Genomic DNA, 17293 nt, shown 5'->3' with positions numbered 1-17293 from the left:
ACAGGCGCGTTTTCTGGGCGTTTTCTGAAAACACCAAATGTTCTGCATGCAGTTTTGGTGTGTTTTTTCAAAAAGCGCACCAAAATTGTGGGACTTAATGGAACTCTATGGGAAAGCACAGCTAACCAATACCAAATTCGCGGGCATGCTGCACTACACCCACGGTTCAGTCAAACCGCACCTCATCAGTGTTAGAGGCCCATTAGCAGTGTATAGCCTTGCCTCCATCCACTATACAGTGTTGTGTTGTGGCAGTGGGGCAGAGACTTGCTTTCATGCTCCTGGAGCAAAATAGGCTAAGCACTGCTCAGCCATTTACAGGAAGCTTTGTATTCCTTGAATGAATATAAAGCTTTCTTTGATTGGCTGGAGTGGAGCACGCCCAGCAGGTGGACGTTAGTACAGTAAATAGTTCTGTTGGGCCAGCTTGGCTTAACCAAATTGTTTAAAGGCACATTAAACATGGATTTAAAGTAGACTTTAAGTATTTTCACATTCCATTCCATCATTCCATCCCTGACAGCTTTTGTATTCTGATAGCTGGTACCTGTCTGAATACTTATATAGTGACTGAAGTCACTGTTTTGGCCAATCTTCCATTCGGTTTTGATCTTCTGATCAAAGTTTGTAGAGCTGGGTGTTGCCGGCATGACCGCCCATCTAGAGTTTCAACTGAGTCTGCAGGTAACCGCTGAAATTTGATCTGTGTATGGCCAGCGTATTGTCAAACTCGGTGGGTTTAGTTCAGCTTTAAAGATAAGATAATCTATACAAAGATGCAGGGAGAAAATAAGACGACATCCTAGTTTTCATTTAAATTGTATTTTAATGCAACCACCAAACTGCATAAAAAGAAACATATAAAAACATTAATATAATTGGTTAAAAGGGAAAAGCAGGTACAACTATAGAGAAGCAAAACATGGAAGTCACAGCAGTATATAGTAAAATAAAACCTTCTATACACTGTGCATATATAAGTTAGTACACAGCAATAATTTAATTTTGAGAGACTAATAATAGAGAAAAAAATGTACAAAATGGTACAATTATACATAAGGCAAACTGCGGTATAGATGATATTTTGGGTGAATATATAATATTGCATATTATTATTTTGCACACTCTTTATGAAGTTTTTGGATCTTTGCTCTCTGATAGTAAAAAGGCTGCTGTCTAGAAAATACACACAAAGTAAATGGGTAAAGCCAGCCATACATGGATCAAAATGTTGCCGGTTCAGCAGGGACAGGACAAATTTTGATCCATGTATGGGCACCCTGCTTGTACGCAAATCAGTCTATCAAATGACTTGTACAACTAGTCTGTCGGGTTTTTAACAAATGATTAGTGCCACTGGCCATAACCAGCAACACGAATTGTGTTCTACCTGCAGGGAAAGCTCCTTGCCGGCAGAACACAATAGTGCTGCAGGAGGGATTACACCATCAACACTAAATGTACTGATGAGGAAATTGAGCCGTTTTCAGGTGGAAGGAAAGAAAATCTCATCATCTATGGCCTGTCTTCGGTTGAATTCACACATTGTGCGTTCAGAGGCATTTTACTGCATTGTACAATGCCTGTCACTGCAAGGACACACAGAAAACAATTGTTTTGCCATTCACACTGCAATGCAGCCTGGAGCTGCGCTAAAAAAAAAAGGGAGCAGTGTGATGAGCTGAATCAGGCATCCAATCACAAGCTGTTGGAGAAGGAACTGCTGCAGTTTTCCTTTTCGGCAGCTGTCCGTTGTGTGTAAATACAGCTTCAGAACAATGGCTCCCCTCAGTTGGAGATGTCAGTTAGACAAATCCAACCAAAAGGCAGACGATTCTGATGTGCGTTCGCAGGTAATCCATCATGCTTTGGGAATCCTTTCTCATTTTATGTAGTAACTGTTTGTTTCAAATACAAAAGGGAGTACTGTGTCTGTGCATGAATACATGTATATAACTGATCTAAATCTTCCATTTAAAAACCTGTAAAATTATTTTCCTGTCTACGACTTTTCTCTGCCTAATATATACTGTATGGACCTCTGTGTTTTTTGTTTCAGTTTGTACTGTACATCTTTAAACGCTACCTAAAAATCTATTTATTAGGCTTGCTATTGCACAAGCATTGTAGATATGTTCTGTTACACACACAGCATCAACAAATATATCACACTCACACCACACTAGACTACATAACCAAATGACAAGTAAAGCAAAATGGTGGTTGAAGCGATCTATATCGTGCTGAAATCAGTCTGGTTCGGTGACTGCCTTGTTTTCGCGGCCTGCACAGAAGAAGAAAAAACATTTTTGCATTGGTAAAGTATATCTAAAGCTAACACCTTTTAAAATTTTGGATGGAGTGTTGGAGGGTTAGAACCTTTCTCAGATTTTATGTGTGACCCTCCTAGGGAGATTCACCCTCTTTACGTGTCCTGATGACCATGGTCACCTTGATAGAAAGTCATGGAAAATCCATGACTACATGTCCATATGGTATTTGAAGTGAAGACCCCAGTGCTGCAAGGCAGGAGCACTAACCGCCAAGGTCCTCTGCCCGTTGCCAAAATGAGCTGAGGGGAATCCTCCAATGGGAAGTATGTCTTCTGCTCCCATCTAAGAGGGGATTTTTTTTGTCGCTTTCTTTTGCATGTTTTTAGGACAGTAAGAGAAGGAAATCTCCTCAATGGAACTCAAATAGCAAATAATAAACTGGTTTCAATCCTTCTGTACTCTATCTATATGATACGTTTCATCCGCCAATCTCTGCAGACTTCTTTCAAATGTTCTGAAGAAGTCCACAGTGATTGGTGGACGAAACGAGTCAGCTCAATGAAGGGGGGGGGGGGGGGGAACAGGGACTGCTGCTCTGTGAAGTCTCGGAAGTGCGCAGATAACTTCCAGCTGACAGCAAACAAACAGAGGAGAGAAAAGGGGGTGAATCCAGACCAGAATGTCGGCATGAAAATCCAGGAAAGTCTGTAGCCCCTCCCACAGGTAATTATCTCTTTTTTTTTTTTTTTTTTTTACAGAAATGGTGCACTTCCCAGAGGACAGGAAAGATTTGTAGAGTGCAGGAGCTCATAATGATTAAGATTGTGCAAAAAAAGGAAGAAACTCATACTTCTTTTAAATCCACTTTGTGTGCACCAAATGTCATTGCAAAGAGCCTGCTCAGACAACAGAGCTGTGGGAGGGACCCAGCAGATCCCTCCTAGTATGGGCTGCCTCCAGAAAACTACAGGCAGGGGCGGAGACAAGACCAGTCACCCTGCGCAAGGAGGGAGAGCAGCAGTGAGCGGTCTTTATTACAGGAAAAGTCTCACACTGGATTACTGCACAAATCACACCAAGATTCAAGGAAGAGCATGACTCTTGAATTTAGACAATGTTTGCTTATCCTGGAGTTCTGCTTTACGGCTAAAACAAACACTTCTGCAAGTGCACAAAAATTCTGCTTGATCCTGTCAGAAATCCTGTGCAGTGAAATGAACTCTCATTGTTATCAGCCTTCCGAGGTATCTTCTGTGAAGTACAAAACACCTTTCCCACACCGCATTCAAATTGCATTGCCCTTGTGACCTGCAGTGGGTGTCAGTGCAATCTTAACGACACCCCAAATGCAGGTCGCACTGCCACCATGCGATCTGTAGCAGTGCGGTTCTTAAATTGGTGCATGACCAACTTTGGTCTCAAATCGCACTGCGCTGAATCGCATGTGAATTGCACAGGAATGCAGTGCGGCTCCTGTGCAATTCATAGTGTGAACCTAGGCTTAAAGGGTACGCTCACTTTTTAGACAAAAATAATAACTGCGCATTTTTTTGCAGGTATAAAAATGTTCAAAAATGTTCATTTTTCTACAGGAGCCTGTAAAGCATTACACCAGCGATCAGTAAATCGCTGGTGTCATGAAGGTCTCCTGCAGACCTGTCAGAATATCTGTTTGCCATACAGGATGTACGGTAAAGCAGATATACTGACAGAAAGCTTCAATGAACCACCATGGTGCTTCACAGCGCCGTGCAATTTCATTGAAAACTACAAGCTGACAGCTGCTATGGGCTCATGTACACGGGGTGTTTGAAAACGTTTTCTGACCGCTGGAAACTGACTGTTAGAAAACAGGTTAAAAACGTCAGTTTAGCTGCATTTATGTGCATTTGCGTTTAGAAGCGTTTTTAAAAGATAACCACAGGAGACCTTCCAAATGTCCAGAATGGACTGAAATAGTAAATAATTATTTCAGACATTTTGTGAGAAATAGAGCAGAAGCAGAGAGAGCAGTATGTGTTGACATTAGCTGTCTTTTCTGGTTGTATTCACTATGGATCCCATCATGAGCCTAATGCGGCGCGTTCTACCATTGTTTCCTTCACGCAAAACCTGGAACTGACTGCACTGGTGGGCCGGGTCCATTTGAATACATGGAAAATGTAGTACATGCATTTTTGATGAAGAAAAAAGGCTCTGGATATGGACCTGTCAAAAAACGAGTCTAAACGCAAACGCACATAAACACGTTTACACGCGGTTACAAGCGTTTGTCGTTTGAAACGCCGGTAAACTCTACTCCTGAACGCAATTTTCGTGCTTCCAAAAAAATGCCGTAACCTCAACTGCCTGTATACTACTGTAAATGACTATGTGTGCATGGACACACAGGAAAACAATGGAAAGTTTAGGGGCTGCTGAAAAAAAAGCACAACTACTCCTAGTTTAGCAGCTGCAATGTACATGAGTCCTTAGGCTGCCAGGACTTGCAGTTCATTCATTCACAGAGGTCTGTGAATGAGTGACGCGCCTGTGTGGGCGGAGTCCCACAAAACCGCGCTGTTTTAAAATTTAACAGATGGGGAGGTAGGGGGCAACGGCTACAGCTATGGGAGCATGTTACATGTTCTACCCTAACAACGGATGGAACATGTAACATGTTCCCAAAGGTAAACTTATCCTTTAATGCTTCCAGCATGGGATCTATAAGATCTCTATAGATTTCCATAATTCTCCAGGTGCTCCAGGTTCTTTGCCAACATATACAGGTAGCCTGCCTGTATTGGGAGTTTTGTGAAAAAATGAAGCAGGAGAAACAATTGGTAATCTAAAAGCAAGCAGAAAGAGCTCTTTCATACCTACAGTGGAGAGTGGTGTCCTCTGAAGAGCAATCCACATTCAGAACATTTTTCAGAGCACACTGGACAGGCAGTGAGGAGGCGTCATATCACTGCCTCACTGCCTGATTTAACCCCATAATGTTGCAATGCCCTGCCACAATCACATGCATTGCACGTGGTTCCAACATGACCAGGGGCGGACTGACCATTTGGAAACTCGGGCACTGCCCGAGGGCCCAGGGTCAGTAAGGGGCCCCATGAGATGCCCCTGGAACCTTTTTCATAGGCTATTTTGAGTTTGGGCAAGGACACAGGGGCCCCATGATCCCCTATTGCCCGGGGGCCCCATGGTTGTCAGTCTGCTCCTGAACATGACCCTACTGAGTTAAAAAGACCACAGACACGAAGCAAGGCATTGCAGTCACAATTTGTGCAAAGCCACGTCTGGCTGTTATTTTACAGTTCAGGTGGGTGGTCAGGGGTCAGTAAATCTACAGCTCAGCTTCCTGTATTTACCACCCATCTGAAAGAGACCAAAGTCACAATCGTAGCACTCAAAGGTTGCTATGTGTCAACATTGACTCAATACTACTCTACAGATAGACAATGAACTACAAAGAGATTTTCTATACCCACCTGAGATCTTTATAAACACAGCGAGGATTGGCAACAAAAGAATAGCAATGATAGGCAACATAAGCATCCAGGTAAATGCTCTCTTCCGTCTCTTTTCTGTATATGAGATATGCTTCGCTTCTAGGCGCAATGAATCACAACAAATTACACATACAGGTATAGAATAATATGCAGTATAATAGGCTCTTACTGTATATAAATCATGAAAAAATAAAAACATATTCATTATAATAAGCCTTGATTTCCCGATTCAAAGCACATGGGCAGGTTCATGCTGGAGCATGCGTGTTCCTATGTGGTTCCACACGTTCCAGTTTGGACAGCCATGCATTTCAGTGGGCTGGGAAACATACCGACACATGGAATAAGTAGCGCATTACTTTCTCAGATTGCTTCGCACCAAATGGCATGGTAGTGTGGTATGACGTGGTTTTAGCAGCAACTTGAGGACAAATAATTGGCAGAACTAAGATCTGCTCAATAGAAGGACCATTAACATGAGCCTTCAGGGCTTTAATGAAACCAAAAATTAAATAAAGACTACAAAATTACAAAACCTTTATTATAAATGAAAAAAATCAGGTGCAATAATTTTAAGAAAACACTAATCTTCCTCCTGTTTATGTAACCAGAGTCCTTGGACATGCAGTTAGTGGACTGAGCTATACCAGGACACCAGGACACTAGGACACCAGGCACAATGTCCTCTCTGAGCAACGCTGACTCTAGCACGTAGGGACAGCAGCAGCAAACAGTCACAGGAATCTCTCTCTCCAGTCTGTACTCACTAATGTCCTTAAATAGATGGACGCCCCCTTCCAATATCTTCCAGACACCTCTCCAGTGATACCAGACCAGATCCCCAGACAAAAGTCCCTCAGTCAACTCCAGCAATGTTTAGAATAGTAGGCCCTCCAGCTAGCCTAGCTGGGACCTCAATGAACAGCACCCACATGGTAGCCTGCCCAGGAGGGCAAAAGCCCTCCAGGCTGGGATCTCCTCCTCTGGGAAAAGAATCTTTCTGTTCCAGGTCTCAGTATTTATGCTCCTCCCCAGTCACCACCTGGGCACATTCTCCCCAGGGACTGGTCAGGGCTGCATAAATATTCAGCTGCTGATTTGACTCTCCCAGCCCTCTATCCTCAAAAACCCTTCCAGAATGACAGTCAACCCTGCAGCCAGTGAAACACAGAACAGTCCAAAACAATTGCAGGCAGCTAATCCGATTGAAGTGAGCCAGAAACTAAGTTTACCTAAACTAGCATCTATCTTGGAGGGTGCTACACAAATATAGACATAGAGGGGTTTATTTACTAAAGCTGGAGAGTCCAAAATCAGACTCCCTTCTGCATAGAAACCAATCAGCTTCCAGGTTTCATTGCCAAAGCTTCATTGAACAAGCTGAGGTTAGAAGCTGATTGGTTTCTATGCAGAAGGGAGTCTGATTTTGGACTCTCCAGCTTTAGTAAATAAACCCCAGAAAGTCTTCACTACTCACGTCCATCACAGCTTTGACAGATCATACCTCAGATGAAGAGAGCAGTGAAAGTCTTCCTCTACTGGCTCCTTGATAAGTGATAGTGGGGACTCAGGGATTGGGTGAGTTCTCGAATTTAAGATTTCTGCCTGGCAGTGGTCTGGATGGGGCAGATGTAGCCTAACACAACTCTAGAGGGCTGATCGCAGACCTGTCCACCCCTGCGCCTGACTGCCACTAGCTAGCTGTACATTGGGGCGGACTGCCTAGTTCCAGGTATGCCATTGTGCTATCAGGATTACATAAAAGAAAACTGTTAAAGTGGTTGTAAACTCTTCCATATACCCAGTGAAATGACTGGCCTCAGGTGATACGCAGAGATTAAACAAATCCTCCTACATAAAGTGTACCGGTTTATCTGCACACATCTTTTTAGTTAAATCCTTTTAAAGTGCAGAGGATTAAAATTTGCACAGGATCTGTCAGCTCTGAAAAGCAGGGGGTGAGGGGCTGAAGTTGCACTCAGTGAGGAGTACTCTGAGAGCTGATTGGAGGGAAGGGACACACTCCCTTTCATACAGCACACAGGAACAGAGCTGAGGCTGTCAGTCACAGTCTGTGCCCTCCCCTGTCACTATATTTCTCTTGGTGTCAGGAAAACTCAGCAGAAGTGACTCATGCTTATAGCAGAGGAATGAGGCAGCAGACATAAATTACACTTAGTGCCCTGGATTGAGACAAGTACACACTACAGAGGGATATTTACAAAAAACCTCCTGCGCTCACAAGGACTCCTACCCTATAACCATAAGCTGCTGACACTAAGCTTATACCCAAAATAAGTGAATAAACAGTGCAAAAATTATGAGTGCAGCGCTAATTAGTATCTAATAGAACCGTAATACAATATATACTCAATCCCCAAAATGAATCCAAGATACTCAATACATATACAGTGTCATGCATGTATACCCTCATGGGGAATATCTCGTGCAAAAACGTGAAAATAAAGTAATATATACTATAATAACATATATACTAATAATAAACAGTGCCACACAAAAAGTGCACAAAGGAATAAACGATAGTTCAAATACGAGAAAAGTCCAAAGTTAATAATAATAATACTGATGATGCTGTGCTTAATGATGAACTTCACACTCCACTCTTCATGCAAAATTATGTGCAGTGTACGTGATTCACACGTGACAATCCTTAACAGCCAAAATGCCCCCTCATCTCCTTCCTTAGACCCCAAGGGGCCAGCACGCTTTCAGGATCACACGATCCTATCAGTATGGATCACTCTCTAGATCACTCTCTATTATTAACTTTGGACTTTTCTCGTATTTGAACTATCGTTTATTCCTTTGTGCACTTTTTGTGTGGCACTGTTTATTATTAGTATAAATGTTATTATAGTATATATTACTTTATTTTCACGTTTTTGCACAAGATATTCCCCATGAGGGAATACATGCATGACACTGTATATGTATTGAGTATCTTGGATTTATTTTGGGGATTGAGTATATATTGTATTACGGTTCTATTAGATACTAATTAGCGCTGCACTCATAATTTATGCACTACAGAGGGATATGCTTTGTTCTGAGGTTCACAACCACTTTAATTGAAAGTTTTACCCTACTCCCACAGCATGATCTCAGGAAGGAGATAGTCAGCTTCTGTGGGAGCCTTACAGCCCAACACTGGGCTGACATTCCAGCTCTGACACAGAGAGAATACAGTAGAATAACAGCACACACACCCATGCCTGAGAGGTAAGTCAGCACTATCATAACTAAGAGCCTGGAGTTTGCCTGCCTGTCTGTGTCATTCAGGTGAGGTCCTCATTATTGCTGCTCCTAAACCGTATTCCCATAGTGTGCTGTAATGCCTACTGCAAGTTTGTCATTACTCACCCAGTTTTACAGGGAGAACATCCTCCAGGCTGCTGTGGTCCACATGACAGGAGTAAGTGTCTCCCTCCTTGGTTGGCACTTCCACACTGACTCTGATCTGATAGGTGCCATCAGGATGGGGGAGAATTGGAGTCATTGCATCTGAAGGAACATGGTCCACCCCATTCCTCATCCACTTCACATTCACATCTTGGGGGTGAAACCCATACGCCAGGCAGTATAGTCTGGTAACATTATCCGGCTGATGGCGGCCCCACACCTTCACCTCTGGACGCACTGAAAAATAACAAGAATTTCTACACATTGCAATAAAAATGTGTACTGAGTGTTTAAGGCTCAAAAATAAAAGCAGCATTAATATTAAATGCTGTCAGAGAACATAAACTGGCCAGAACATAATTCGTGTACTTCCCTTTCATGCACTTTGTTATCGGTGGATTGGACAGAGCTATGTGGAGTGAAGGGGAGGAGTCACTGTTCTGACTAACTTGTGTACATCAATTTTCAGCTTGAGCTATTGAGCTCTGTAAACAGCAGGCTTTTTTTTTTTACAACCAAAGGTAAGGTGAAATGGGAAACTATTTGAAAAGGAACTAAGAGCTGCACCTGCTGGATGGATACAAGAATACACATATTTATCTACATAAAAACATAAAAAAGAAAAAAATATGTACAAAAGCATCATACATTCCCTCAAACTCATACTGGTGGTAGTTGTCTATAAAGAAACTCAGTGTCACGTACCTGGTCAAGGCTGAGCTGACGAGAGGGCTGCCCTTACACCTCTTGCCCTGCTTCCCCTGGGAATCATGACAGGGTATAACAGGGCACAGAGTGGTATGGGTGCCTTTAGGAGATCCCATTCTGAATATCTTGGATGCAGATGCAGAGCTGGAGCTGGTCAACTAGTGGTAGGGAAACACTGGATCTTGGATGAGTAGTCAGACGGGCAGAGATCAGCAACAACCGGGCATCAGGAGTGCAAAGCCAGGAACCAGGAGCGGAGTCAGAGCCAGGCAAGGGTCAGCATCAAGCGAGCAGAGGGTGCACCGGAACAGCAGGCAGGAAGCAAGGTTGGGTCACAAGCCAGAGTCAGCAACAGGGGTTCAGGAACAGGCTGGGTCAGGATACAAATGAGCCCAGGATCAGGTCACAAGCAGAAGGAGGTGACAACTACTCAGGAATGAATGTGAGTCCTGTAAGGCTTTAAATAGGCTACTAGGTGCGAAAGTCCATTAAGCAAGCATGCGCATGCATATGAAAACTAGACAAACAAGAAAAACACCTCTTGCGCTCAAGAACAATTCATTGGCACCATGGAACTGTTGAATGGCCTATGAGTGGGTCAAAGATGACACCGGCTGTGCTGCCCTCTGACAGGTCAGGGGAAGCCAGAGATGCAACTATAAAAACATAAAAAACAGAAGGTGCACCCGCCTAGCGCATTACCTCAATATTACATAGTTACATAGTTAGTCTGGCTCAAAAAAGACAAAAGTCCATCCTGTTCAACCATAGAAAAAAAAAAAAAAGTTATAATCCTACACCCACATTTGATCCAGAGGAAGGCAAAAAAAACCAGCAAAGCATGATCCAGTTTGCTCCTGCTGGGAAAAAAATTCCTTCCTGATCCCCCCAGGGGCAACTGGATATTCCCTGGATCAACTTTACCTATAAATGTTAGTATCCAGTTATATTCTGTGTATCCAAGAAAGAATCCAGGACTTTTTTGAAGCAATCCACTGAGCTGGCCAGAACCAACTCTTGAGGGAGTCTATTCCACATTCTCACAGCTCTCACTGTGAAGAAACCTTTCCATGTTTGGAGATTACATTTCTTTTCCTCCAGACGTAAAGAGTGCCCCCTTGTCCTCTGTGATGACCTCATGGTGAATAACTCTACACCGAGTTCACTATATGAACCACTGATGTATTTATACATGGAGATCATATCCCCCCTTATGTATTATACATGGAGATCATATCCCCCCTTATGTATTATACATGGAGATCATATCCTCCCTTATGTATTATACATGGAGATCATATCCCCCCCTTATGTATTATACATGGAGATCATATCCCCCCTTATGTATTATACATGGTGATCATATCCCCCCTTATGTATTATACATGGAGATCATATCCCCCTTATGTATTATACATGGTGATCATATCCCTCCTTATGTATTATACATGGAGATCATATCCCCCCTTATGTATTATACATGGAGATCATATCCCCCCTTATGTATTATACATGGAGATCATATCCCCCCTTATGTATTATACATAGAGATCATATCCCCCCTTATGTATTATACATGGAGATCATATCCCCCTTTATGTATTATACATGGTGATCATATCCCCCCTTATGTATTATACATGGAGATCATATTCCCCCTTATGTATTATACATGGAGATCATATCCCCCCTTATGTATTATACATGGAGATCATATCCCCCTTATGTATTATACATGGAGATCATATCCCCCTTATGTATTATACATGGAGATCATATCCCCGTTATGTATTATACATGGAGATCATATCCCCCCTTATGTATTATACATGGAGATCATATCCCCCTTATGTATTATACATGGAGATCATATCCCCCCTTATGTATTATACATGGTGATCATATCCCCCCTTATGTATTATACATGGTGATCATATCCCCCCTTATGTATTATACATGTTGATCATATCCCCCCTTATGTATTATACATGGAGGTCATATCCCCCCTTATGTATTATACATGGAGGTCATATCCCCCCTTATGTATTATACATGGAGATCATATCCCCCCTTATGTATTATACATGGAGATCATATCCCCCCTTATGTATTATACATGGAGATCATATCCCCCCTTATGTATTATACATGAAGATCATATCCCCCCTCATGTATTATACATGGTGATCATATCCCCCCTTATGTATTATACATGGAGATCATATCCCCCTTATGTATTATACATGGAGATCATATCCCCCCTTATGTATTATACATGGTGATCATATCCCCCCTTATGTATTATACATGAAGATCATATCCCCCCTTATGTATTATACATGGTGATCATATCCCCCCTTATGTATTATACATGGAGATCATATCCCCCCTTATGTATTATACATGGAGATCATATCCCCCTTATGTATTATACATGGAGATCATATCCCCCCCTTATGTATTATACATGGAGATCATATCCCCCTTATGTATTATACATGGAGATCATATCCCCCTTATGTATTATACATGGTGATCATATCCCCCCTTATGTATTATACATGGAGATCATATCCCCCTTATGTATTATACATGGAGATCATATCCCCCTTATGTATTATACATGGAGATCATATCCCCCCTTATGTATTATACATGTTGATCATATCCCCCCTTATGTATTATACATGCAGATCATATCCCCCCTTATGTATTATACATGGTGATCATATCCTCCCTTATGTATTATACATGGAGATCATATCCCCCCTTATGTATTATACATGGAGATCATATCCCCCCTTATGTATTATACATGGTGATCATATCCTCCCTTATGTATTATACATGGTGATCATATCCTCCCTTATGTATTATACATGGTGATCATATCCTCCCTTATGTATTATACATGGAGATCATATCCTCCCTTATGTATTATACATGGTGATCATATCCCCCCTTATGTATTATACATGGTGATGATAACCCCCCTTATGTATTATACATGGAGATCATATCCCCCCTTATGTATTATACATGGTGATCATATCCCCCCCTTATGTATTATACATGGAGATCATATCCACCCTTATGTATTATACGTGGAGATCATATCCCCCCTTATGTATTATACATGGAGATCATATCCCCCCTTATGTATTATACATGGTGATGATAACCCCCCTTATGTATTATACATGGAGATCATATCCCCCCTTATGTATTATACATGGAGATCATATCCACCCTTATGTATTATACGTGGAGATCATATCCCCCCTTAATCTCCTCCTCTCAAGAGAGAATAAATTCAGTTCCTCTAATATTTCCTCATAGCTGAGCTCCTCCATGCCTCCTATCAGTTTGGTTGCTCTTCTCTGTACTTTCTCCAGTTCCTTAATGTTCTTTTTGTGAATTGTTGCCCAAAACTGAACTGCATATTCCAGATGAGGTCTTACTAATGATTTGTATCGGGGGAAATTATATCTCTCTCTCTGGAGTCTATACCTCTCCTAATACAAGAGAGGATTTTTACTCTATCTTTATTGGTATAAAAAGTAGATGTGTACTCACAAAGGACATGAAATAGATGGCATGTCAATCAGACAATACATGGAAGTGACCTGGAAAAGTTCTTTTTTGGGAATAGATGATCCAAATGGCTGACGCGTTTCGAGGGGTGAGTGGCTCTGGGTGATTGAGGGGTGATTTGTGTATTCCCAAAGGACATTTATTTCATGTCCTGTGTGAGTACACATCTACTTTTTATTCCAATTAAGTGAATATTGAGGCAGGTGCACCCTCTGTTTTTTATGTTTTTATAGTTGCTCATGCATATGTGCCTGTGCACAATGCTAATGCTCCCGTGCATGCGCACGTGCCCGTAGAGGTAACCGCAGGGTCCTAATGCCGTGCACGTTCTATGGACTGTTCTGCATGCATACACATTCCTTTGAGCATGAGCATTCTTTAGAGCATGGCCTTGAGCATGACTTTCCTGTATTGTTTCAGAGCACAAATTGTTGCCCACTGGAAACAGGCGCATGTCAAGCAAGCATTTATAGTTACCATTGTTTGGAAAGTCATCAGTTTTCATGTGTAGATAATCCCGCATCCACTGAACACACGCCATGTCTTTATAATGGAATTGTTTTCTGACGCTGTTCGGTCTACTGTTCCATTCGTTGGCCAACTCCACTGCCTCATCCACAGACGCCATAAACCTCCTCTTCTCATTGTCCAAAAACATAAAATCTCTACCATGAGCGCCAAACTCTTCTTCCCCACCTGTAGAATTATCTTCATAAATCCAGCAATCGAATTTCACTTGATAGACATACAGATCTGTATAATCTGAAGAAGATAAATAATTAATTTCTCCATTAACAGAAAAGTATACAAGATAAGTAACAGAGGTGCATACAAGTAATAGGCTCCATGTACACGAGCAGCTTCTAAACTTGAGTTTTGGAGCTTTTCGCATTTTTTTGCCAAAGCTCCTAAACTCAACTCTATAAAAGTCTATGGGTCCATGTACACACAGGCTTTTAGCAGAGTTTAGGAGCTGCCGCATTTAGGTGAAGTTAAACCTCCCTCTACTGAACGCAGAAGAATCGCTTTCAGGATAGGAATGTTTTGCCTGCCGACCGCGTGAAAACGCAAAACACGGCAAAATCGGTACCACATTTTGGCATTTTCCTGCGGCTGGCGGTCAGGGTAGGCTCGTGTTCATGGAGCCTTACTTTTTTTTTTTAAAGGGTAACTCTACTTTCGTGGGAAAAAGTTTGCAAATAAAAAATTAATTAAAAAAAAAACCACAGGTCATATTCTAATTGAATGTTATTAAAATTGCCTTTCCTTTTCAAATCTGCAGCGCTGTAATCCTCTGTAAAATGCAATGAATTATGGCTACCTGGAGGCATTCTGTACACAGATGGTGTACAAAACGCCCCCCAGAAATGTAATTTCCTGCTTGTGCAGTTGGCTCAATGATTTTACCAGAAGTCTGCACTAAGTCAGGTTTTTGGCATCCTCTACAACAAAAATGTCATTTTTGGTGGGATACTCTCAAAGGGAAATCACATTTGCAATGATGCAGACCCTGCCATTTTCCTTATTAGAGCCCTGCAGGTGAAGCTGATTGAAAACGATAAAACCCCTCCCATACAGACTCACTCTGCACATGGACACAGACAAACAGTTATGTTTTCAGAACAAAAAAGGTAGGAATCTGCAACAAAGCTTGTTAAAATCCTTGAAATGTACATAGCTCATCCAGAGGGGAATGTTTTATTGGCAGCAAAAGTGGAGTTACTGTTTAAAGAAGCTATTAGAGGAGTGTCGGTGACGGGAGGAAAGGAGCGAATGCCTGATTAGACATTGCTGGATTGATAGCCAGGGCCGGTACTGAAAAGGTAATGAACAACCAGGGGTGGACTGACCATTTGGAAACTCTGGCACTGTCCAAGGGCCCGGGGTCAGTAGGGGGCCCCATGAGATGCCCCTGGTACCTTTTTCATAGGCTTTTTTGAGTTTGGTCAAGGACACAGGGGCCCCATGATCCCCTATTGCCTGGGGGCCCCATGAGTTGTCAGTCCGCTCCTGTGAACAACACAGCAGTCATTCCACAGTTACTGTAGCATGATCAGTGCTTGATTAGCTGTGGTGGAGGTCAGGGGAGACATTGGAGTCTAAAAGACCTAATAGCTCTATGAAGAGGACCTCTCATCTGCCCAATGCTGTAACATAGATGGCTTGTTAGCCCCCTTGTGAAAGCAATAAAGTTTAATGACAAAAATAATAAAGTAGTAAAAAAATTAATTGTAATTAAAAACATAACAAACAAAAGAAAAAAAATGTAAAAACACCCCACCCAACCCTGTACACATCCCACTGCACATGTGCAGCGTAGGGCATGCACATGCACATAAACATAAATTGCACCACATTGGTGTGAGAGCAATAATTCTAGGGCTATAATTTATGGTTAAGGTTAAACTGATAACCTGTAAAGGCTTTAATAATAACAATTTGGGGTACCATAGTTTTACGCAATTTCACAGTCATGCACAATTCAAGGGCTTGACCTATTTGGTATCTATTTACTCAACACAACCCCATTTTTTATATTATACTAAAAATCAGGTATTGTATTGTTTTTGTTTGCATTAAAATTCATTATACTGCATTTTTTCCTGAAAATATGCATTTGATAAACAGTTGCACAAATATCATGAAAATAGAAAAATGCAACTACTACCATTGTATTCTCCAGAGCCGCTGCTTTCAGAAAATATATAAATAATAGTATGAAGGTTTAAAGTGGTTCTAAAGGCTCAGGGTTATTTTACTGTCGTGCATTCTATGGATGAAGGTAAAAAAATCTTCTCTGTGCAGCATCCCCGCCAGCCCCCGTTACCTAAGCCTCATCTGATCCAGCGGTGTGCACTGGAGTCTCAGCTATCCTGGTACTCCCTCTCCTCATTGGCTGAGACAGAAGCTGGAGCCACTAGCTCCCACTGCTGTCAATCACAGCCAGTGAGCCAATGAAAAGAAAAAGGGGCCGGGCTGAGCTAGGACACACGGAGCAGTGGGCGCCCCCATAGCAAGCTGCTTTCTGTGGGGGCACCCAACAGGAGGGAGGAGCCAGGAGCACCAGCGAGTGACCTGAGAAGAGGAGGATCCAGGCTGCTCTGTGCAAAACCACTGCACGCAGCAGGTAAGTATAGACATGTTAGTTATTTAAAAAAAAAAGCCTTTACAATCACTTTAAAGGTAATTTCCAGCAAAAAATGCAGATTTTAGCATGTGTGCAAAAAATATTTTTAAAATGCCATGGCAGACAAGTGGTTAAACCTGCACAAGGGACACTGTTGTACAATGTACTTCAGCAAAGGTAAAAAAAAAAAAAAAAGCATTGCTTTTAAATGTCAGCTCCTTCCCCTTCTGTTAGTATGGGGACAGGAAATTCCAGGTGATGTCATTGTCGACATATAGTCTACAAACAGAGATTATGAATCTCCCCAGCTGGGACACAGACAGCAATGAAAATCTGACAGAAGGACTAACCCCTCCACACTGCACCCAAAATTAAAAAAAAAAAAAAAGTGTTGCCATTTCATGCACTACTTGGCGATATTGTGGGCGCACACAATTTTAAGATATGGAATGTTTGGTATCTATTGACTCAATGCAAGCTCATCTTTTATATCTTAACCAAAAATGAATATTTGATTGTGTGTTTTTGCACTAAAGTTTATTTTAATATATTTTTCCTTAAATTAGCATTAATAAACAGCTGTGTAAATATCATGTGACATAAAAATGTGAAACTATCACTTTTTATTCTACAGGGTCTCTGCTTTCAGGAAATACATAATGTTCTGGGGGTTT

The 17293-nt window shown here is 41.8% G+C and overlaps 1 protein-coding gene across 1 annotated transcript in view; it reads right to left on the bottom strand.

Moving 5' to 3' along the window:
- Nucleotides 1-806: 806 nt before the first annotated feature.
- LOC149437607 (major histocompatibility complex class I-related gene protein-like) overlaps nucleotides 807-17293 on the bottom strand; it is a 28644-nt gene continuing 12157 nt past the window's right edge. The window contains exons 3-6 of the mRNA XM_089660861.1: nucleotides 13970-14254; nucleotides 9152-9427; nucleotides 5750-5869; nucleotides 807-2284 (exon numbers count right to left, since the gene is read on the bottom strand). Of these exons, the coding sequence (XP_089516987.1) occupies nucleotides 2250-2284; nucleotides 5750-5869; nucleotides 9152-9427; nucleotides 13970-14254 (716 nt within the window). The 3' untranslated portion in view covers nucleotides 807-2249. The remainder of the gene's footprint in view (nucleotides 2285-5749; nucleotides 5870-9151; nucleotides 9428-13969; nucleotides 14255-17293) is intronic.

The sequence above is a fragment of the Staurois parvus genome, unplaced genomic scaffold, assembly GCF_062004578.1.
Source record: "Staurois parvus isolate SC_StPar_1 unplaced genomic scaffold, SC_StPar_1.0 ptg001284l, whole genome shotgun sequence".
NCBI classification, from domain to species: Eukaryota; Metazoa; Chordata; class Amphibia; order Anura; family Ranidae; genus Staurois; species Staurois parvus.
This window is presented reverse-complemented; position numbering and strand designations above follow the sequence as displayed.